Below are 24530 nucleotides of genomic sequence, written 5' to 3' on the forward strand. Positions count from 1 at the left end.
CACGGTAGATTCTGGTAGAACCAAATCCAAAGCCCAGGTTTCCAGATTCCCTCCCCTCCATCATTTCTATTTCTCTTCTCAGGTTACGGCAATGATTCCAAAAAATGTTTAAAGTTGACATAGTTTGGATATTTGTCCTGGCCCAAACCTCATGTTGAATTGTAACCCCTCAATGCAGGAGGTGGGGCCTGGTGGGAGGTGTTGGGTCATGGGGGTGGATCCCTCATGGCTTGGTGCTCTCTTTGAGATGGTAAGTGAGTTCTTGTGAGATCTCCTTTAAAAGTGTGTTGCAGGGCTGTGCATGGTGGCTCATGCCTGTAATCCTTTGGGAGGCCAACGCGGGTAGATTGCTGATTGCTGAGCTCAGGAGTTTGAGGCCAGCCTGGGCAACATGGTGAAAACCTGTTTCTACTTTAAAAAAAAAAAAAAGGGAGAGAAAAAAAGGAGAAAAAAATTAGCTGGGCATGGTGGCATGTGCACCTGTGGTCCCAGCTACTTGGGAAGTTGAAGCAAGAGAATCACTTGAACCCAGGAGACACAGGTTGCAGTGAGCCGAGACAGGGCCACTGCACTTCAGCCTGGGTGAAAGAGTGAGATTCTGTCTCCAAGATAATAATACTAACAATAATAATAAGATAAATGTGTGTTACACCTCTCCCCCTACTCTTTCTCTCTTGCTCCTGCTTTTGCCATGTGATGTGCCTGCTTCCACTTCGCTTTCCATCCTGAGTAAAAGCTCCCTGAGACCTCCCCAGAAGCCCAGTGATGTCATCATCACGCTTGTACAGCCTGCGTAACTGTAAGCCAATTAAACCTCTTTATTAAATTACCCAGTCGCGGGTATTTCTTTGCAGCAAAGCAAGAACAGCCTATCCTTTCAAAAGTGTTACTTAGTTTTGAACTCAGCAGAAATATATTTAATAGATATCTCTGCCATGTGATTATGTAAGTCTTGGTTTCAAGTACACTTTAACTCAGGGTTTTTAAAACTTCTCTTAGCAGTGGAAATGTCATCTTAAAAAATATTACAAACATTCCAAATTTATAAAATCTAAAAAAGCAGAACTTGGGTGGTGGAAGAAGGGAGGGCCAGGCAGTGAGCTCAACAGTCCTATTACTCTTCAGACCTCCCTTGGAATATTCAGGAAGACTTGAACCATCTCTAGGGAACCTTAGGGCACCGAGGAACCGTCTGTACAACAGAATACATATTCTATTTTTCATCCACTCTGCATAGAATGGCAGGGCAGAAAGGGACATTCTTAGAGGTCTGATTCTTTCTAAACAATTAATAGTTCTGAAAAATAGCTTTGAAATTTTTCCTAGGCAACTGGTTCTCTCTTCTGAGTGCCTGACTTGTTCTCAGTTCCTTGAAATTTCAAAATGAGCTTATAAGTGGCCATATCCAGATCGTTCCATCTTTAATTCTTCTTGCTATCTACTGACATCCAGCTTCCTCTGCATTTTCTCCTTTCTATATAACTAAAGAGCTAAGCTGTGATGCTAAAGATAATGCTTGTATAACAACTCTCCACAAGTACTATTTCAAATCTCAATAAATATATTCTTACAAGCCAGGCAGCTAATAGTGATAAGTTCTAATCCAATAAAAGATGCAATGCTGTGAGAATAAGTGGCCCTTCCTTTTGTGACTCAGAGGTGCGTTTCCAGGAGTTGTAGACTTTGTGCCCATCTGGACATTTTTTTTTTTTTAATTTGACACAGAGTTTTGCTTTTGTTGCCCAGGCTGGAGTACAATGGCACGATATCGGCTCACTGTAATCTCAGCTCATTGCAACCTTGGCCTCCTGGGTTCAAGCAATTCTCCTGCTTCAGCCTCCTGAGTAACTGGGATTACAAGCACCCGCCACCACACCTGGCTAATTTTTGTATTTTGAGTAGAGACGGGGTTTCATCATGTTGGCCAGGCTGGTCTCAAACTCCTGACCTCAGGAGATCTGTTCACCTCAGCCTCCCAAAGTGCTGGGGTTTCAGGCGTGAGCCACTGCGCCTGGCCCAGACACACTTTCTCATCCAGCTTTACCACCTCCCTACTCCTCGACTCCCAAATAACCTCCTGGAGCTGTCTGTAGCCAAGAATTAGGACAAATACAGGTGACCCATGTCAGTCCCGATGGTCTCTTCACCCAGTTTTGACTACCTTTTCTAACTAGTTGGCCACAGAATACAGAATGAAGATATGGAAAAGAAGATGAAGATGATAATTTAAAAGAGCAAGAGCAAGAAAGACCTCAAAGTCTAATTCATAAATATGGCATTTACAGTTCATAGTTTATTGTTGGTATGTCGCCACTTAATCTTTTGTTATAGGACATATTTTAGAAGGCTTTGAGATTGCAATCACTATAATTAACTGAAAACTAAATCAATAGGATGGGCGAGCCTTCAGTATTACTAATGGAGGCTTGTGGTTCATTCATTTTTAAAGGGATCAACTTGATTATGATTGAACCTCCTCTTCAGTGAGGGCTCTTATGCATGCGGTCAGGATCTGATGCATGATGTTATAACTCATGATTCTATTTCAGCTGTAACATATTAAATGTCTGAGGATAAGAGAGGACCACTGGCCTGGTCAATACTGAGATTTAGCTGCACAGGCTGAGAACACAAATATTTGATCAAGTGTAAATAAAAGTCCATTATCTCCTTAGCTAGCAGGTCTAACTCAGCCTTTCCTTGGCAGAGTTCCTGATTCCCTTCACCCAAGCACCTAACAAAACCAGATAAACCTGACAATTACTATCATCCCCATCCAGCTTTGCCCAACTACTTCCTACAATCCCATCTAGATTTCGAAAGCTAGGGCTATCTCTGACCCAATTTTTGAGGCCCTTTGAGGATTTCACTGGTAAAGAACTTTATATCATTTAACTTGATTTAGGCAATCCTGATATATAAAAATATAAATTTATAAAAAGGATAAATTAAGAAACAGCAATTTTCCTTAAAAAATGTTTCAGATAGGTCTTCTATAAATAGCAAGTTCCTCTGCATTTAAAATACTATTCAGGGCTGGTGCAGTGGCTCATACTTGTAATACCAGCACATGGAAAGGCTGAAGTAGGTAGATCGCTTGAGAGGAGTTCATGACCAGCCTGGGCAACACAGCAAAACCCTGTCTCTACAAAAAAATATACAAAAATCAGTTGGGCGTGGAGCTGCACACCTGTAGTTCCAACTGCTCTGGAGGCTGAGGTGGGAGGATTGCCTGATCCCAGGAGGTCAAGGCTACGGTGAGCCACAATTGTGCCACTGCACTCCAGCCTGGGTGATAGAGACCCTGTCTCAACAAACAAAACAACAAAAAACCCAAACAACAACAAAAACAACAACAACCAAAAAAAACACGTTAAAATACTATTCCTTTTTTTTTTTTTTTTTTTTGAGATGGGGTTTTGCTTTGTTGCCTAAGCTGGAATGCAGTGGTGAAGACATAGGTCATTGCTATCTTGAATTTCTGGGCTCAAAGGATCCTCCTGCCTCAGCCTCCTGAGTAGCTGGGACTACAGGTGTGCACCACCATGTCCAGCTAATTAAAAAAAATTTTTCTGTGTCTGGCAGGTCTCACCACCTTGCCCAGGTTGTCTGGAACACCTGGGCTCAAGTGATCCTCCAGACTCAGCTTCCCAAAGTGTTGGGATTACAGGCATGAACCACTGTGCCCGGCCATCTTGCTGTATTTCTCAAGGTTCTTTGAACTGAGTCCTCTGCCCAGTGGGGCCAATCTGCTTACTCTTTCAACTTCTCATTCTTCATCCAAGCAAGCTATATTGTTTTCCTCCCCATGTAAAATGTCAAATTGGTATTTATTTTCCAGTGTATCGTCTTGATTGTCCTTTTGGGTGGATTTGTGTCCTCAACAGATTATTAAGGATGAAAGCAGTGGCAAGACTACCTCCTGGCATCATGTACTACACACAGCTTATTATGAACTGAGCACTTGTGTCCCCTCCCCCAATCTCTCCATTCATTTGTTGAGGCTTGAATCCCTAGTGTGGCTGTGTTTGGAGACAGAGGCTCTAAGGAAGTAATTAAGGTTAAGCAAGGTCTTAAGGGTGGGGCCCTGATGTGTAGGATTAGTGCCTCATAAGAGACACTAGAAAGCTCATTCTCTCTCCTCAAGCAAGTGCTGAAGAAAGGCCATGTGTAAACATCGTTAGGAAGGAGGCTGTCTGCAACCTAGAAAGAGAACCCTTAACAGAAATCGAGCTGGCCAGAACTTTGATCTTGGACTTCTAGCCTCCAGAACTGCAAAAAAATAAGTTTCTGTTATTTAAGCCAACTAGGCTGTAGTATTTTGTAATGGCAGCCCAAGCTAATACATGGGTGTTGATTGAAAACATGACCCCTACGCTGGGCGCTAGAGTGGAGTTTCAAGCTAGGCATGTGTACGTTGCTCCTGCATGTAAAGGTAATTAACTTTGGTTTTGGGTTCAAAACAAAATCTTCCTTTATCGCTACCATTTAGTAATTCCCATCCTTTACTCTGTTGTGACAACATCCTCCCAAGTGTGGACATCCTCCCAGGCTCTGAACCACAAACAAGTCTCTTACCTTCTTGTCTACACTGCCTTCTGGCATCCTATCAGATGCCAAGCCTTAGATAATCTACTGTCTCAAGACCTCTTATATTAACATCTCCTGTCATCTCATTACTTATTACCCTGGCATCGGCTCTTGCCTCTTGCTTGTTCTTCCCATCTCCAGTCTTCATCTGATATGCAGAAGAGGAAAGGGAAGCTCAGAAGAAGCACATGTAAGGTTGCACAACTGACAAATCACAAGGATTCAAACTCAGTTCAATTTTGCCCCAAATCCAGCATACTTTCCACTAGACCTGTTTAGTGCTGTTTCCATCTTGCTAAAATCTATACTGTTCTGCTTTGTGCTATGGCTATTTATGAAGCTGTCTTATGCCAATTATCAATGTGTAAGCTCTTCGAGGGTAGACTCTATTGATCTTTTGATATCCCAGGCAATAGTTAAGCCAGTGCCTTGCACTGTGTAGGCATTTCCAGAATAGGTACTGACTTGAAAGTAGGAGATAACGGTCACAATGGTGATAGAGACAATAGAAGCTTAGGAGAGAGACCGATTTAAAGAAAACCTGAAGGAGAAGGAAGAGATGATTTTGAGTTGGGCTTGAGGTGATGAAGGAATTTGGATAGATGGAGAGGAAGGGGTGGTGTGAGGTGGGCTTCAGAGTCATGGGTTTGGAGTTGAACCTGTAGAAGGAGGCTGCTTTGGGGAGGCCCTGGCATTTCTGCATCAGGTCTAGTTGTGCATAGCGAGCAAGTTACTTAACTTCTTTAAATGCTGGTTTTCTTTTTTTTTTTTTTTTTTTTTTTTTTTGAGTCGGAGTTTCGCTCTTGTTACCCAGGCTGGAGTGCAATGGCGCGATCTCGGCTCACCGCAACCTCCGCCTCCCGGGTTCAGGCAATTCTCCTGCCTCAGCTTCCTGAGTAGCTGGGATTACAGGCACGCGCCACCATGCCCAGCTAATTTTTTTGTATTAGTAGAGACGGGGTTTCACAATGTTGACCAGGATGGTCTCGATCTCTTGACCTCGTGATCCACCCGCCTCGGCCTCCCAAAGTGCTGGGATTACAGGCTTGAGCCACCGCGCCCGGCCGAAATGCTGGTTTTCTAATGTGTAAAGTGGGAAAAATAAGAGTGTCATTTGGAAATTAAGAGCAGAATGAGATAATACATATGAAGGACTTAGCACATTGTCTATTATTAATTATATTATTAATAATAAACACTATTAAAATGTTATCAATAGGCCAGGCACAGTGGCTCACGCCTGTAATCCCTTTAGGAGGTTGAGGTGGGCGGATCACCTGAGGTCAGGAGTTTGAGACCAGCCTGGCCAACACGGTGAAACCTTGTCTCTACCCAAAATAAAAAATTAGCTGGGTGTGTTGGTGGGTGCCTGTAGTCCCAGCTACTTGGGAGGCTAAGGCAGGAGAATTACCGGAATCCAGGAGGGAGAGGTTGCAGTGAGCTGAGAGCACACTACTGCACTCCAGCTTGGGTGACAGAGCAATATACTGTCTCAGAACAAACAAACAAACAAACAAACAAAAAACAAAAAAAGAAAGAAAGGAAACAATGTTATCAATAGTAAGACAGGCTGAAAAGTTCAGATGTGTTTCTGTCTAGTTCTTTGAGTAAATTATTTTATTTACACTCATAGATAATGCCATTGCTGCTGACTGAAAAAAACCAAAATTATCTAAAAGCACCAGTACATTCATAAGAATACTAGGTTACTATAATTTTCCTTATAAATGATGCCAGGAGCCCCTCAATATATTTTACCCTTCCCAGGGATTCTCGTAGTCAAAAATTTCAGAAACCAAACTGTTGAAGCAGGAGAGTGCTATGCATACTCTGGGTAGAGCTGACTAACTTGGCAGAATCAGAGATTAGGATTTTGGGAATAGCTAACCTGGCGAAAATCCCTGCTCCACTTCCAGGCTGTGCTTTTAAGGAACTTGAGCATATTCCTTATCTTTCAGTACTTTGCTTTCCTTACCTAAAAAAGGATAACATTCCTTCAAGGCTGTAGTGTAAAGCACTCATCACAACGCATTTGTGTGGGGGAGACACAGTAAGTGCATAAGAATTGGTAGATGATAATGGTGATGTCTGTGAAAATCTAATCATGAATAGCCGGAGGCCACTGTTCTCCACGAGTGATCCACGTAACAGCGACTTTAGCTACACTGGGAACTTACACATGCACATTCTCAGGCCCATCGGAAACGTCCTGAAACGGGAACTCTGGAGGCAGGGCCCGGCAATCGGCACTTTGTCTGAAGTACTCACGTTTTGAGAACACCTGTCAGGTGACAGGGAGCCACTGAAAGTTTTCAGACGGTGGAGGAATGCAACATAAATGACTGTCGGTTCACTGGCATTAAAGTGCTTAACTACCGACTGGCTTCCGATGTTGCCGGAAGAAACCTGTTTGTTGATCCTTAGTAATCTCCAGGTTACAAAATGCAGATTGGTACTAAGGGCCCCAAACACAGTGCCCACCTACCGAGCGCAGCCCGGAGCGCAGCGCCAGGCAGTTACAAGGAGCTGTTTTGGATTTGACCGGGCAGCCCAGCGATGCTCAGCGAATCCCCCAACTACAACCACAATCGTACTGCACATTTAGTCTGCAAAAGCAGAGAAAGGAAAAGAAAACCGTGCAGAGAAGACGGAAACGAGGGACTTAAGGGTCTCCATCTCTGGGGAGGTGGTGGTGGGGTGGGGGATGGGGTGAGAGGCCCCTCCTCCGCGCGGCGACACCCGGTTCGCGTTTCTCCTGAGCCGGGGCGCGGCCAGAGGGACACACCCTCGACCTGGGAGACGCGAGGGTCGGTGGCCTCTTAGTGTCGGTCCAGCTCAGTTTCATGTCATTTGTTGTTAGCGCGAGGTAGGGGCGTTTCCCCACCCCAGCTCCTCCCCGGGGAAACCCCAGCCCGTTTCCTCCCCCTCCTGCCGTTTTCAGGAGCGCCGTGCGGGGTCGGGCGCTGAGGCCGCACCCTGGGCGCCCGGCGTCTAGTTGGGGCTGCTGCCCGCCTCGGCCCAGCCATTGTTCGGGCCCCACCCCTGATGAATATTCACGCCGCGCGGGCGCCTCGACCCGCGCCCTCCCCGGCAAGGCTCGGGGTGTAAGTGCTTTTCCGCCCGTTTTTCCTGCCTGAGGAGGAAAGGGGGAGCTGTTTTCTCTCTCAGAATATATTTTTGGTGTCCTGTTTCTCCTCCTCCCGCGCCGCCGCCGCCCCCTCCCTCCCCACCTCGCTCCCCGCCTCCGCCTCCGCCTCCGCCTCCCGGGTTATCTTTGTCTCGCTGCCTCGCGCTCACTCGTTCAACTCTCGGCGCCGCCGCGGCCCCACGCTCCAGGCCCGTCCTCGAGGCGCGCGGCGCGGGGCGCGGGCGCCGGGGCCTGAGGCGGCGGGCGACGCCCGGGGGCCTGACGGCCGGGCCCGCGCCATGGTGTGAACGCCGCCGCCGCCGCCACCGCCCGCGCACGCTCCCGCCCGCCGCGCGGCCCGGCCGGCCGAGAGCCCGGAGCGGCCCGAGAGCGCGGCCGAGCCCGCTGCCGCCGCCCCCGACCCCGCGAGGAGAGTCCCGGGCCGGCCGGCTGCCGCGCGAGGAGCGCCCTCGGCGGCCTGGCCTGCGGCGGGGATATCCACAACGACAGGGATATTTATTGTTATTTGTTTTTTGGTGGCAAAAAGGGAAAATGGCGAACGACTCCCCTGCAAAAAGTCTGGTGGACATCGACCTCTCCTCCCTGCGGGTGAGTGGGCCCGCGGGCGGGCGCGCGGGGAGCGGGCAGTGGGCAGCCGGGGCCGCGCCCTGGCCGGCTGGGCGCTCGGGTGCAGCCGTGGGCAGAGCCGCGGGCGCGGCGGCCCCTTTGTCTGCTTGTGCCGGCTGGTGCAGGGCGGGAGCGACCCTCCGCCGCCCCCACGCCCCGGGCCCACCGCACGACCCCCGAGCGCCGGGGGACGGTGCCGGGCGAAGCCCATCTCTTTTGTCACCGCCCTTTCTCTCCAACTGCCCTGCTTGATTTATTCATTTTTTTTTTTGCCTCTTTTAAATGATAACCCCTCCCTCCTTCCTCTCCAGGATCCTGCTGGGATTTTTGAGCTGGTGGAAGTGGTTGGAAATGGCACCTATGGACAAGTCTATAAGGTCGGTGTGGGCGCCTTCTTTGTTTCCCGTGGCATGTGGAAACTTCTTGTTGGGAGACAGGGAGAGGGTGATAAACACGCTGCTGACCGGAGGCCACGCCGCTTGGCCAAAGTTGGGAAAGGGGTTTCGCCTTGCAGTCCCTCTGTTTTTGCACACCGAGTTTATATTCAGACTGGCCTTAAAAGACCTCATTTCCTGGCTTTGAGATAAGGAAATAAGCTACACTCTTAGGTATGCACTTTCCTTCAATAAAATGGAAAAAAAAAAAAAAAGACAATCTGAATTTTTTCTTTTTATTCCCTATATCTGGCCTTTTGAGTTTGTGTGTGAATTAAAATCCCGTGGAGGCGGGCCTTGCCTCTGATGATCCTAAACCACTGCTTTGGCCTTTGTGAAAATTGTCATCATGTTTCAGCCTCCACTCAGTGCTTGCCAGTTGCTCAAGGTGGGGAGTTTGGCATTACCTGGGAATACTTTATAACTGTGGCTGTCATCCTTTCTATTGATGGATACATATTTTGGGGAAGCAGGGAGGAGTGTGTGTTTGGGCAACAGGAGCAGGAAGAATTACAGTGTGGGGATTATAAAATCTGAATTCCAGGAATAACCTGTTTGACAGCTGTGTAATTGAAACAGAAATGATGGGGAGCGGAGTATAGAGGATGTCCTGGTTTCACACCCACCCAGGTCTTTCTCTTTTAAAAAAATTTAACACCCACCCGCCACCCCCAACAACAAATGAAACTAGCAAATCTGGAGACTGAGTCTGCGCTGAGTAGCTGACACCTGATGTGACTAACTGTTCATTTTATCCAGTGCACATTCTAGAGATTATGAAAGACCTGTACGGGATGGAGGCGCAGGCCATGAAAATTCAGAACAGAATGTTAAATTCTTCCTGTCTTGATTTGTTTCTCATTACTGAACGTTTTCTAAAAGTTATCTGCACTGGGGGAGTGTTCTGTTAGAGTCGGTACAAGGTTGGGGAAGCAGGGCTTTGTGGTTCACCATGAAGAATTGTCATTGTCTCATTAAAAATGGGTGGAGTGGGGGGTTGGAAGCTGAGTGTAGACGTTTTCTTAGACCAGATTAAGTGTGGATCTTATTGTCTCTTCTCCTTTATGAGTAGAGTTTATCTGTCACTTGAACGCCTCTCCTCAGCCCAAACTTCTTTAGTCTGGGCGATGTACTGACTGGACTGTGGTCCGAACTTCGGTCAGTATTCTTAGGTGATCTCAAGTGAATTAGCATGTGTTTTGTTGGTTAACTGTTGGGGCCGAGGCCAGATTTTTGAATTTGAAAGAGAGCCCTGTTAACTCAGCTTGCCGGGCTCAACTGAATTTGGAAGGCTTTGGAAAATTTTGGAAAAGATTGTGTTGCAACTCACTGAGTGGTTGGTACTGGCTAAAAGACCTCCTCCGTCCGCTGTTTGTTTAAGCACCAGTTTTTTTCTAACCCAGTTTTTCTGGCCAAATCTGAGTGGTGAGTGTAGTCTTCCAAATGAATTAGCCAGAGCTTGTTTTTGACCTGGTTACACAGTAGTTGGATTGTTTGTGTCTTTTTTGGTCAGCATGGATGTTAAGGGCAGAGAAGTAAGCTAGAAGGCAACATAGTCTTTAAACTAAAGGAAAGAAGGAAACCCCAGTTTGTATTTGTTGGTTTTAAGAGGTGGGAGCTGTTTATGCTAAGGGTTTGGGCAGGTTCATTGTTATTTCCCCTCATTGCCTTTTTAGATCCATCGCCCCCACCCTCCCAAGCTTTTGAAGTAGATTTGCTGAGCACTACGTTTGGGAAGTATTTGGGATACCGGCATGACACAGCTGTCTGCTATAAAGTCTCTACATAGGTTGAGAATTTCTCTAATGATGCAAACCTAAGGAATTAAGAAATCTGTGCAAAAGTTGCCTACAGTACAGAACAAAATAGTGCCTGAGATCTTGCTCATAAGCAATTTCATTTTTATATTATTATGGAAAATTTCAAACATAATGACTAGAGAGCTAAGTTTAAGTTATCAGCACATGACTAAACTTGTCTCATCTGTATTCTTCTCCTCCTCCTTTATCTTAATGTAAACCCCAAATGCCATTTCAGCCATAAATACTTGAGAATGTTTCTTTTTTACACAATCACATTGTTATCACACTTAGAAAAATGTCATATATTCAGTGTTAACATTTTCCTGATTGTCTCATACATCAAGAAAAATGTTTTTACTATACTTTTTTTTTTTTTTTTTACTATAACCAGAAGTTTTTTAATGTTTATCAGCAGGTACTGGGAGCTTCAGTCTTAGAGGTGGTGAAAATAGCAGAACACCTCTTTTTTTTTCTTTTTAAGTATTTGATTTCTAGAACCATTTGCCATTATGCATAGGGGTTAATTTAGGATTTTTGTCAGTATGATTTGCTTGTGGTAGCTTTGGGATTAGATTATTAACACTCCAGAGTTTGTTTATTGCTGCTAAACAGCCTTTAGGATGAATAGCATTAAAGTTTGAAAGATACTTGTTACTGATTTGTTATTTATAAAAATGTCTTTATTTTTAAGCATAATTTCAGGTTAAATCTGTAAGCAGAATTTGTAGTCCTAATTTATTTTAGTGTCACGTTTTCTATTTTTCATTAGTGCAGAGGTTGCTTATTTTGAGGCATCTACATTTACATGAAGTGAATGAGTTGAAAAGAGAGTTTTCTGAGATTTGATAGGTTCTATGAAATAGCTATTTTTGGAGTAAACAACTTCCCTGTGAAACTGTGCTAATGGTACACCCCTCATTTACTGAAGAAAGGCAGGGGTGGGGTGTGTGTGTGACAGTAGGGCTAAGAGTGACCTTTGGGAATGGTAGGAAGGTTAGAGAGTAGAGGGAATTTCCAGGAGATATTATTTGGACTTGAGGAGGGACATCTTTAAGCATTGAGGAGCCACTGAAAGGTTTAGTTAGAATTGGGGATCCTTGAGAGTAGGTGACTTGATCCAGTTTTTTTGGGGGAAAACTTTGAATTTTCTGTATCTCTGACAACAGTGGTAAATGGTCTGGTATAGTTGAACAGTATATAACTTCATCTTAACAGAGCGAGGTGAAAAACTGTGTATTCTGTTTAGAGAAATTTATTTTCACCCTTAGGTTTTTGAGAGAAGAATACTCAATGAACTTAAAAAAATTTGTAAATTTTTCTTCACAAGGTTACATTCAGAATACCATATGTTTATAAAAGAAGTGTCTGTGGTATGATCAGTGGGGACAATGATAGTGTGAAAAACTAAAACCAGACGTAAATCAAGTTTGTTTCCTTGTTATTTTGGATTTTATTATTTTATTTTATTTTGAGATGAAGTCTCTCTCTGTTGCCCAGGCTGGAGTGTAGTGGCACCATCTCCACTCACTGTAACCTCCGTCTCCTGGGTTCAAGTGAGTCTCCTGCCTCAGCCTCCTGAGTAGCTGGGATTACAGGCGTGTGCCATCACACCCAGCTAATTTTTGTATCCTTTGTAGAGACAGGGTTTCACCATGTTGGCCAGGCTGGTCTTGAACTCCAGGCCTCCAACTCCAGGCCTCAAGTGATTGCACCTCGGCCTCCTAAAGTGCTGGGACTATAGGCGTGAGCCACTGCACCCGGCCTTATTGTTATTTTAAGTATTTATTTGACAATTTTTGTGTTTTTCTTGGGGTAACTATTGTTATTTTGCTTTCTGTGAGCATATGATGGCTGGTATTCCAAATGTCTTGAATAAAAGATTGCTGGCTGGGCACGATGGCTCACGTCTGTAATTCCAGCATTTTGGGAGGCCGAGGTGGGCGGATCACCTGAGGTCAGGAGTTCAAGACCAGCCTGGTCAACATGGTGAAACCCCGTCTCTACTACAAATACCAAAAAATTAGCCGGGCATAGTGGTGGGTTCCTGTAATCCCAGCTACTTAGGAGTCTGAGACAGGAGAATCACTTGAACCTGAGAGGTGGAGGTTGCAGTGAACCGAGATTGCGCCATTGCACTCCAGACTGGGCAACAAGAGCGAAACTCCGTCTCGGAAAAAAAAAAAAGATTGTCAGCCTGAGGACAATTCTGAGTTTTGGAAGGACTGTAAGGGGCCAGAGGGAAAATCCAGTAACAGTAACATGGAAGTCAGGGAGTTCAGAATTCAGCAGGTGAAATGTCTGAAATCAAGGTTCACTCAAAGGAGGGATCATTCATAGACTTTATGGAAGACTGACCCATTCTGATCTTGTCATTGGAGGAAGGGTATAAGGTGGACCCTGGAGGTGAGGACGAGTGTACCCTAGGCCCAAAGACCTTGATGGTAAGGGGAGCTAACACTAAGAGTTCGCTCATTTGACGTCCATTCAACACTGCGCTAATGGTAGCCCCCTCATTTATTGAAGAAAGGCAGGGGAGGGGTGGTGTGTGTGTGTGAGGCAGTGGGGCTAAGAGTGACCTTTGGGAATGGTAGGAAGGTTAGGGAGTAGTGGGAATTTCAAGGAGATATGATTTGGACTTGAGGAGAGACATCTTTAAGCATTGAGGAGCTACGGAAAGTTTTCATTGGAATTGGGGATCCCTGAAGTAGGGGACTTGATCCAGATGTGTGTTGGGAACGAGCTGGTAAGATGGTTGGCCTTGGGCAGTGGTCCACTGACAGGAGGGGAAAGCCGAGGCAGGATAGTGGCAGTGGTGGTAGAGAGGAGGAGAGGGTGGGGTGGATACTTGGGCATTACTTTTTGCTAGGTTTAACTTGTTGAGTTCACTGTTCTCTGCAGGTTTTGGTATGTCCCTTTAAGTGGGTAAACTCTTTGCCCACGGTATTAGGAGGAGCATTGGGATTCCCAGCACTCTGGGAGGCCGAGGTGGGTGGATCACCTGAGGTCAGGAGTTGGAGACCAGCCTTGTCAACATGGCAAAACCCCGTCTCTACTAAAAAAATAAAAAAATTAGCCAGATGTGGTGGTGCACGCCTGTAATGCCAGCTACTTGGGAGACTGAGGCAGGAGAATCGTTTGAACCTGGGAGACGGAGGTTGCAGTGAACAGAGATCGAAGCACTGTACTCCAGCGTGGGCAACAGAGTGAGACTGTCTCAAAAAAAAAAAGAGGTGAAAGTGCTAAAGTTACTTTCAGTTGCTCAGTGGTTAAGTGCCATATATATTGTCTGGCTTTTAAAAATCATTAGGGGCCAGGGGTGGTTGCTCATGGCTATAATTCCAGCACTTTGGGAAGTTGAGGCAGGCGGATCACGAGGTCAGGAGTTTGAGACCAGCCTGACCAACATGGTGAAACCCCGTCTCTACTAAAAATACAGAAATTAGCCAGGTGTGGTGGTGCGCACCTGTAGTCCAGCTACTTGGGAGGCTAAGGCAGAAGAATCGCTTGAACTTGGGACGCAGAGGTTGCAGTGAGCTGAGATCGTGTCACTGCACTCCAGCCTGGGCAGCAGAGCGAGACTCCATCTTAAAAAAAAAAAAAAAAATCATTAGCATTTTGGAGCAAGTACTTAAACTTTTGTGAGGGGTTTTCTAAGTGTTATCTTTTAGGTGTAGCATCTCTTACTCTTCATTGGAGGTAAAGACATCCAGTGGGGCAAAATGAATTTTGTAAAACTAGATGTTGTCATTAGGAGGAGATCGTGTCAGCTGATCTGCCTCTGAGAGGCATGTTCAGGCTTGTTCTGAGACATAGATTTCCTTCATGCTGGAAGATTCTGTACTTGGGCAAGGTGGAAAGAAATCAGCCCTGTTGAACAAGTATTGGTGTGTTAGTCTCTTAGAGTTTCAACTCCAGACTTTTAAAAACTATTCTACTTAGAAACATCAAAAGCTCTACAGAAAATACAACGACCGAACAAAACTCTGCTGATGATGGATTTTTAACTCCTTACTGCTTGAAACTTTGATAAGTGTACATTCATTTGCTTAGCTGCAAACTTGTATTTTGCCTTTTTTAAACCAATATTTTATAAATGTGTGTGTGTGTGTGTGTGTGTGTGTGTGTGTGTATTTTGAGACAGAGTCTTGCTCTGTTGCCCAGGCTAGAGTGCAGTGGTGCAGGCTCGGCTCACTGCAGCCTCCGCCTCCCGGGTTCAAGCGATTCTCCCAATGAGCTGGGACTACAGGCGTGTACAATCACACCTGGCTAATTTTTGTATTTTTAGTAGAGATAGGGTTTCACCATACAGACCAGGCTTGTCTTGAACCCAGGTCAGGGTAAAGTTTTTAGACATGGAAAGATGACTAGGAAGAAAATGCAGGCCAAGGTAATCTTATATTTATTACTGGTGACCACTGTGGCAGCAGTGGTTCTTAGGTTTTATAATGTTATATCACCACTCACCAAACAGAATTTGTTCTTTTATTATGGAGCTGATTCAGTAATAAGAGTTGGTGAGCATTATTCAGAAGAAAACATGACTCTTGAGTAATTAATAAAGTGATACATTGGGAGGTAGTTTTTTTCTGTAAGAATCTCTAAGGAAAAGTCACAATGGTAAGTTTTAGGACATCCCAGGTTTTAAAAACTGGAATCTTAGAAACTTTGATATCTAGGTAGCGTTAGGTAGAACTAAATTGGGGAGACAAAGTGAAAAACGATTAACCATATTAACCAAACGCAAGTACTGTGGATGTGTGCTGGCTGACTCCTGAGAGTTAGATACTCAGTGGTAAATGAAGCAGATGATCCATCTACCCTAATGGAATTCAAGAAAAACGGGGATGGACACAAAATGCCAGATATGGAAAGTCAGTCATACATTCTGTGTTGTCTGCATCTCCCTGGGTCCCCTGCCCAGCACATTGTGTTCAGACACAATGAATGCACTGACACATGGAAATGGCACCTGCTGCAATGTATTCTTTTTAAGTGGCTCAACCTCAGCAGGGCTTCTCTGTGCTTTAAATTATAGTAAAAACAAATGAGTAGAAAAGTGAAATGAGGCCAGGCACGGTGACTCATGCCTGTAATCTCAACACTTTGGGAGGCTGAGGCGGAAGGATCACGAGGTCAGGAGTTCGAGACCAGCCTGACCAACGTGGTGAAACCCCATCTCTACTAAAAATACAAAAATTAGCTAGGTGTGATGGCACGCACCTGTAATCCCAGCTACTCAGGAGGCTGAGGCAGGAGAATTGCTTGAACCCGGATGTGCAGGTTGCAGTGAGCTGAGATCGCGCCACTGCACTCCAGCTTGGGCAACAGAGTGAGACTGTCTCAAAAAAAAGAAGAGAAAAGTGAATGAAAAGGTAGACATGTAGAATATCAGTCTATTTTTTTTCTATTAGAATCAAAAGACAGTTTTACCCAGTCAAATTGCTGTAAAAGTTTTTGTTTTTGTTTTCTTTTTTAAAAGCATAAGAAACTCAGGTGATAAAGTTTTTATACCCTTATTTTTAATTTTGGAAATGACCTCGATGTGGTCAGGAGACCACGCTTTGAGGAACACTGAACTGGCAGGATTGAATTAGTAAGCTCTGGGTGGTTGGTGCGTTAGTGAGCTGAAGAATTGAGGGCTGTTGTCTGTGCCCAGTAGTTGGTTCTCCCACCCTTGAACAGTGGGGAGCTAGAGCAGGTGCTGCTTACAGCTTTGTGCTTAAGTGCCAAAACATCTTTGACCCCTGTGCTTTGGAACTGTCTCAAATATGGCTAATTATGAACAAGTTATCCTATTAAATTTAAATAAAGGAAAGAAAAAACCCACTTTTACATTGTAACTTTAAAAAATCCTTTATATGATAAATAGGGTCTTAACTTACCAGTTATGAATGCAATTGTAATCACATGATACTAAAGTGCTCATATCAAAAGTCGGAGTCATTCAGTTCTCCCGAAGCATCTATTTTCAATTCTTTCAGCTGTTACATCTGAAATTTACTGCTATATTTCTAAATTATATACTTATGTGGTTATTTCTTGATTTATCAGTTTTATACATTTATTAACTTCCTCTAGCAGTAGTTATAGTTACTGAACTACTTTTTTCAATAGTATTTGAATATTGAACCCCTATACTTGCTACCTCCCTTAAATGGATGTATCATAATTTTGGGTTAAAATGATAGTTGCTTCTTTTTTTTTTTTTTTTGAGACGGAGTTTCACTCTTGTTACCCAGGCTGGAGTGCAATGGCGCGATCTCGGCTCACCGCAACCTCCGCCTCCTGGGTTCAGGCAATTCTCCTGCCTCAGCCTCCTGAGTAGCTGGGATTACAGGCACGCGCCACCATGCTCAGCTAATTTTTTGTATTTTTAGTAGAGACGGGGTTTCACCATGTTGACCAGGATGGTCTCGATCTCTTGACCTCGTGATCCACCCGCCTCGGCCTCCCAAAGTGCTGGGATTACAGGCGTGAGCCACCGCGCCCGGCCGATAGTTGTTTCTTTTATCATGACAATGTAAATACCATTTATATGTGAGCCAAGCAGTCTTACACGATTACATTTCCTTTTTTAAACAGCCCCCTGCCCCCACATTGCTTTTACTTTTTCATTTGCTTAGTTTTCTGTCATTGCTTAGTTTTCTATCATTAGTACATATCATTGCCTTCCCTCTCAGATACCCTAAAGGTATAACAAATGTCTAGCAAAATTTAATCTTTATTACATTTTCCAAATGCTTAATTTAACACCACATATCAGATAATTTATTGTTGCAGATAACCTATTGATTTCCATTTTTTCTCCCTGGAGTTTCCTCATAGCTGGGCAGGTATGGTTGCCCCGGGACCTGGCATGTAGCTGTAGTCCTGGAGTGTCTGTTTCCTGGATTTCACAGTCTTCCTTTTTGGTTTGCTATCTTATTTTCCTGAAGCACGTCCTCTAGTGGTTTTTAAAAGAAAGAGTATATGGGTATTAAGGTTTTAAGTCCTTGTATGGCTGAAAATCCCTTTGTCCCATCACTGCCTCATCTCTTGTCTGGAACATACTGCTTTTGGTTTTTTTAGGGACTAAATCTCTGGTTTCCTGTGGGTGTGGAGTGATGTGAGACAATTGCCAGACTGTGTAAGGCAAAGGGTACCTGGGGCTTTCAACCACTAAATATGCAAACTTTGATCAGTTCTGATTTTGTCTTTGCACCTCACTTGGTATTGGTTTATTCCAAATGATGATCTTCTTATGGTTTTGTAGGTCCAACTGTCTCGCTTCTTTTTGGTATCCTTAGTAGGCACTTAGGGTGTCATTGTTTCCTCTTACTAAGTCAGTTACTACTCCATCTCCCTCCCTCCCTCCCTCCCTTCCTTCCTTCCTTCCGTCCTTCCTTCCCTTTCTCTTTCTTTCTCTTTCTTTTTCTTTCCCTCCCTCTCTCCCTCCCTCTCTCTTTCTTTTTTTTTCTTTCCCTTTCCATTCCTTTCATTTTCCCTTTCCCCTTTCCTTCCCTTTCCCTTTCCTTTCTGTTGACAGAGTCTTACTGTCGCCTGGACTGAAATGCAGTGGCATGATCGCAGCTCACTGCAACCTCTGCCTCCTGGGTTCAAGTGATTCTTATGCCTCAGCCTCCCGAGTAGCTGGGACTACAGGTGCACACCACCATGTCCGGCGAATTTTGTATTTCGGGGTTTCACTATGTTGGCCAGGCTGTTCTTGAACTCCTGACCTCAAGTGATCTGCCTGCCTTGGCATCCCAAAGTGTTGGGATTACAGGCGTGAGCCACTTCCTCTCAGTCAATCATCTTTTGAGACAGGGTTTTGCTGTGTCTCCCAGGCTGGAGTACAGTGGTGTGATCACAGCTCACTGCAGCCTTGAGCTCCTGGGCTCAAGCAAACTTCCCACATCAGCCTCTTGAGTAGCTGGGACTACAAGTGTGCACCACCATGCCCAGCTAATTTTTTAAATTTTTCGTAGAGATGTATTTGACATCTTTCCCAGGTTGCTGGGCTCAAGTGGTCTGCCCACCTTGGCCTCTCACCATCCACTTTTTAGCTCTTAAAATCTGACAGAAATGATCTCTACTACCTCTTTCCCTCTTTACTCTTTATTCTGTTTACTTTAAAACCATTTTTGTGGGAAGTAATCCTTAATAATTCATGTGATCGGTTTACCACGTTTAACCAAAAGTTATGTATTTGATTTTGAACTTAGGGTTTTGCTCAGGTGTTTCTTTTCATCCAGAACAATAACAATACCAACAAAACATTAACAGTAACAACAAAAAATGAAAACAAGGGTGGGCAGTGTGTAACCTCTCTGACCTTACTGCATGATGTCTGTCAGAGATACTTAATTTGGGAAGTGCAAGCCGAGGGAGATGAGGATGAGGAGGAAGGAAAGTGAGGCAAAATGCCAAGCAGTGCCATGATATGTATTAATTACCATGTTGGCTGCTGCTCTGAACAAGCCTTTCAGAGATAAAGGAGTTTGTTCAGCAGTATTTTTTTTAAAGCAGCTTTATTGAGGTATATTTTCTGTATTATGAAATTAATCCAATTCAAGCTTACATTTCAGTGATATTTAGTAAATTTACTGAGTGGTACAACCATCACCACAGATCAATATTGGAACACTTTGATCATGCCAATAAGATTCCTTATTCTGATTTACATTTACATAATCTTCATTCTAACCCAGAGCCCTAGGCAACCACTAATCTGTCAGTATTTATTTGCCTTTTTTGAACATTTCATATAAATGGAATCCTACAATGTGTGGTCTTCTGTGTTTAATGTTTTTGAGGTTTGACCATGTCACAGTGTGGTGCTTTGTTCCTTTTTATTGCTGAATTTTTGGTTGTGGTTGTACCACATTTGTTACCTGTTCACCAGTTGATTGACATTGATGGAACTGCATCTGAAGTTGTCCACAGAAGGGAGAAAGGTGGGGGAATTTATCTGTTTGGGTCTTCTCCTTTCTTGTTAGTATAACCAAATACTTGGTTCTGATGACCCTGGGTGACCGTCTGGATGAGGGAAAAGCAGTTGGAAGTTTTGCGTCCCTGAATCCTTTATCTTCTCCACTCTTATTAGTTATGAGTGTGAGTTTATTTCTTTCTTTCTTTCTTCATATGAGCTGTGGCTTTGTTGTGTATTTATTTATTTTTTGAGATGCAGCCTCACTCTGTTGCCCAGACTGGAGTACAGTGGCACAATTTCGGCTCACTGCAACCTCTACCTCCTGGGTTCAAGTAATTATCCTGCCTCAGCCTCCCAGGTAGCAGAGATTACAGGTGTGAGCCACCACGCCCGGCTAATTTTTACATTTTTAATAGAGAGAGGGTTTCACGGTGTTGGCAAGGTCTTAAGTCATTTTAAAAAATATGAATATAATTTGTTACCACTGTAAAGACAGACTATTCACTATCAGCAAGGTCACTAGTATCAGGAACTAGGCCAAACTAATTTTTCCTTCTGTTTTTCTGGGAGAATTCCCTTGTATAATAGCCAGGTATCTACTATGCGATGCTAGACTGCAGTTTCTCTTTATTTCAAGCAGAAGCTATTAATTTGCCAGGATTTTAAAAAAACAAAGCAAAATTTGTTATCTTTGGTCAGAAGGATGTATCCTAAGTTAAATAAATGATTTGTTATGTGTTTTGGGGGAATAAGATTGCTCATGTGTTTCAAGTGTATTTTTCAGAGTATTTTCTTATATTTTAAGTAATAGGTTACTTTTTGAAAATTCTTATACTGGAGAGTTTTCATTCTTAACCTGCTATGACCGTGACAGAGTGCTGTTGACTACCAGAGCCCTTCCCCATCAGTTTTTTTTGAGACCCTCTTTATGTAATTGGTGTGTAAGTTTTTTTTTTTTTTTTTTTGAGACAGAGTCTTGCTCTGTCCCCAGGCTGGAGTGCAGTGGTGCGATCTCCACTCACTGCAACCTCTGCCCCCCGGGTTCAAGCGATTCTCCTACCTCAGCCTCCCGAGTATCTGGGACTACAGGTGTGTGCCACCACGCGCAGCTAATTTTTGTATTTTTAGTAGAGACGGGGTTTCATCATGTTGGCCAGGATGGTCTTGATCTCCTGACCTTGCGATCCGCCCATCTTGGCCTCCCAAAGTGCTGGGATTATAGGCATGAGCCACCACGCCTGGTCTGGTTTGTAGTTTTATGACTATTGAATTTTGAGAGGTATGTCAAAGACTGAAAATTATCTGAGTTAGGGCTGTGCATCAAGGTACTTATAATTTGTTGGAGATCCCAGGTTAGACACTGAATAATGCCTGAGTTTGAGTATGTACATTTAAGTGACACACAATTCGTTGGGTGTATTCATTCTCCTGCTAGGGCATGACTCAAATTGTAGGGCCTTTCCAGTTTAAGCTTGGGATATTATAGCATCTTAGTTCTCTATATGTACACGTTTTCTCATCTATTCTTTTTTTTTTTTTGAGACGGAGTTTCGCTCTTGTTACCCAGGCTGGAGTGCAATGGCGCGATCTCGGCTCACCGCAACCTCCGCCTCCTGGGTTCAGGCAATTCTCCTGCCTCAGCTTCCTGAGTAGCTGGGATTACAGGCACGCGCCACCATGCCCAGCTAATTTTTTTGTATTAGTAGAGACGGGGTTTCACAATGTTGACCAGGATGGTCTCGATCTCTTGACCTCGTGATCCACCCGCCTCGGCCTCCCAAAGTGCTGGGATTACAGGCTTGAGCCACCGCGCCCGGCCTTCTCATCTATTCTTGTTCCCTCCCTTGATTCCCAGAAAAATCTGACAGGTGTTCGTTCAGCTCTTTAGTCTTCAGTGATTTCAAGGCTTGGTTTCTGTTTCTTGTTTCACAGTCTACAGATATTTTGAGCCTGCTCTGCTAGTCAAGATTTCCTTTATTTATTTATTAATCTAGTACTTAATGTGTTTATAGTATGTGCCAGGCACCATGTGAGGCTTGCTCACTGGTGACAGTGGACAGAAAGGCAGTCAGCTTTTGCTCTTGTGTAGCATATAGCCTAATGTGGAAGGCAGAAAATGAACACACAGTTAAAGAAGGTGATTTTGCAGATGGGGAACAGCAGGGGCCTATGGGAGTGTGTGACGTGATAGCTAAGTTAGAGCTGATAAAACAGATATGGTGGTATGCACAGTGAAGCTTTATGATTTCAATTCATATGCTCTAGATGCGGTATAGATGTATGTGGAGCAGTGAACAGTCTGCTAGGAGTTAACACCAGCCACTGAGCTGATGATTCATCATCTTGGTTAGTACTACTTTGAATAAAGATAGGAGGGGTGTGTTCCATTGATTATGGTAATTGACTGCCTCCATTTAGTTTGCCTTGAGCCAGCTGTCTCTCAGGAAGCCTGCCTTCTACATCTGCACCGTTTGGTGTTCCTTGCTTTTGAATCTCCTGTATCAGGAGTTAGCACCCTGAATATTACCGTATGGGTGAAGGAGGGGCCTTCATCAGGACTCAGATTGTCTTATGAGCAATATCTGGAATATCTGGTAAATGACTGGCCTGAAGTAGGCCACATTCTGCCCTATGTTACACACATGGGGAGACTGCTTTATTCAGCTGTTGGTTCCCATGACGTTAAGGCTGAAAGGGTCCTCTGTAAAATGGGAACAATGGTGTACACGTTTGTGGTATTCACATAGTTTTTAATAAGTTTCTGTAGTTCAGGTTATATAAAAAACGATTAAAAGGTAAATTTTTTTTTTTTTTTTTGAGACAGAGTCTCATTCTGTCACTCAGGGTGGAGTGCAGTGGCGCCATCTTGGCTCACTGCAACCTCTGGCTCCAGGGTTCAAGCGATTCTCCTGCCTCAGCCTCCCAAGTAGCTGGGATTAAAGGCATGCACCACCACACCTGGCTAATTTTTGTGTTTTTAGTAGAGACGGGGTTTCACCATGTTGACCAGGCTGGTCTCAAACTCCTAACCTCAAGTGATCCACCTGCCATAGCCTCCCAAAGTGCTGGGATTACAGGTGTGAGCTATTGGGCCTGGCCTTGCTTTTTGATAATATGAACAAATGAGAATTTTCTTTTTCTAATCCTATTAGGTAAAATGATGTTGTGGCTTTTTTTTTTAAATGTTGAGTGAAATATTTCTTTTTTTTTTTTAATTGTACTTTAGGTTCTGGGGTACATATACAGATCATGCAGGGTTGTTGCATAGGTACTTAACATGGCAAGGTGGTCTACTGCCTCCATCCCCCGTCACCTATATCTGGCATTTCTGAGTGAAATATTTCTAACCATTCTCTAATCATACTGGAAAAATGGGACCTTGTAGTTACTAATGATGGCTTTCAAAGTGTGAAATTCTTTTTGCTTTATTTTGTAAAACTAAGGGCCTTGTCAGTCATCAACTTGAAGATTGCATTAGACAATTCATGAGTTTTCTAATTAGCTGAAAATATATTCTTCTTATTGTTATATGAAAAAAGTGAATTAAACGTTGAATTTTAAATATGATGCTTATTTATTTTAAATAGGATGCTTATTTATTCTTGTTCTTTATTCTCCGTTTGTTTTCTTGCTGACTCTATCAGCAGAGGACTTGATTTCATTGGTAGCCTGTCTTTCCTGTTTTGTTTTTGTTTTTGTTTTTGCTATTTAGTGATTCTTTTTGCTGGCTTATTAGCTATAACTTCTACTTAGGTTATTTTATAGGTTGCTTTAGGTTTGTAGCACATGTTTTAACTTATCACAGTTTACCTTCAAATGATATTATACTTCACTACGGTATACTTCCATTTGTACCCACTTGGCCTTATAGTACTTTAGTATCATTTTACTTTTATTTCTTTTCTTTTCTTTTTTTGAGATGATGTCTCCTTCTCTTGCCCAGGGTGGGGTGCAGTGGCGTGATCTTGGCTTTTTGCAACCTTCGTCTCCCAGGTTCAAGTGATTCTTGTACCTCAGCCTCCTGAGTAGCTGGTATTGCAGATGTGTGCCACTATGCCTGGCTGATTTTTTTATTTTTAGTTGAGATGGCATTTTGTCATGTTGGCCAGGCTGGTCTTGAACTCTTGGCCTCAAGTGATCCACCCGCCTTGGCCCTTCAGAGTGCTGGGATTACAGTGAGCCGAGATCATGCCACTGTACTCCACCCTGGCGACAGAATGAGAGTCCGTCTCAAAAAAAAAAACCAAAAAAACCAGCTATTATAACTGTATTCCATATGTTTAAAAAAAATCCAGTAGAGATCTGGAAAATATAAAAGAGCTGCTACGCCTAACCTACTTTTATATGTGTATTATAAATCAAAAATATATTTGTTTATACAGTCATCTTACAGTACGGAACAAAACTCTAACACACGTACCCATATGATTACCATTTCTGGTGCTCTGCATTTCTTGTGTAGATACATATATCTGTTTGGTATCTTTTTTTTCTACTCGAAGGACTTTAACATTTTTTGTAGTGCAAGTCTGCTGGTGATGAATTCTTTCAGCTTTTGTGTGTCTGAAAACATTTTTTTTACATTTCCATTTTTGAAGATATTTTTGTTGGGTATAGAATTCTAGGTTGATAGTGTTTTTCAGTATTATAGATGTGTTATTCCACTGTCTTCTTACTTGAATTTCTTCTGCTGAGAAATCTGCTGTCAATCCTTATTGTGTCCCTTTGTATGTACATGTCATTCTTTTCTGGCTGCTTTTGAGATTTTCCCTTTGTTTCTAGTTTTGAGCAATTTGAACATGTTGTGCCTTGTACTTTTTTTCATGTTTCTTGTGCTTGTGGTTTGTGAGCTTCTTGGATCTGTATGGGTTTAGCAATTTCATCAGATCCGGAAAAATTTTTTATTTTTTTTGAAATGGAGTTTTGCCCTTGTTGCCCAGGCTGTAGTGCAATGGCGTGATCTTGGCTCACCACAACCTCCACCTCCCGGGTTCAAGCAAATCTCCTGCCTCAGCCTCCTGAGTAGCTGGGATTACAGG

At 43.7% G+C, this 24530-nt stretch overlaps 1 protein-coding gene across 34 annotated transcripts in view; it reads left to right on the top strand.

Annotated features, from left to right (window-relative positions):
* Positions 1 to 8210: 8210 nt before the first annotated feature.
* The window catches only part of MAP4K4 (mitogen-activated protein kinase kinase kinase kinase 4), a 192062-nt gene continuing 175742 nt past the window's right edge, over positions 8211 to 24530 (top strand). For 33 of the 34 annotated variants that reach the window (XM_021677407.2, XM_021677413.2, XM_064371367.1 and 30 more), the window contains exons 1-2: positions 8211 to 8326; positions 8656 to 8721. In XM_021677407.2, the coding sequence (XP_021533082.2) occupies positions 8270 to 8326; positions 8656 to 8721 (123 nt within the window). In that variant the 5' untranslated portion in view covers positions 8211 to 8269. Of the gene's footprint in view, positions 8327 to 8655; positions 8722 to 24530 lie in introns of those variants that run through there. The other variant, XM_064371377.1, reaches the window with a different exon arrangement.

Source organism: Aotus nancymaae, unplaced genomic scaffold (genome assembly GCF_030222135.1).
Source record: "Aotus nancymaae isolate 86718 unplaced genomic scaffold, 86718_ANA_hifiasm-v0.15.2.pri h1tg000131l, whole genome shotgun sequence".
NCBI lineage: Eukaryota > Metazoa > Chordata > Mammalia > Primates > Aotidae > Aotus > Aotus nancymaae.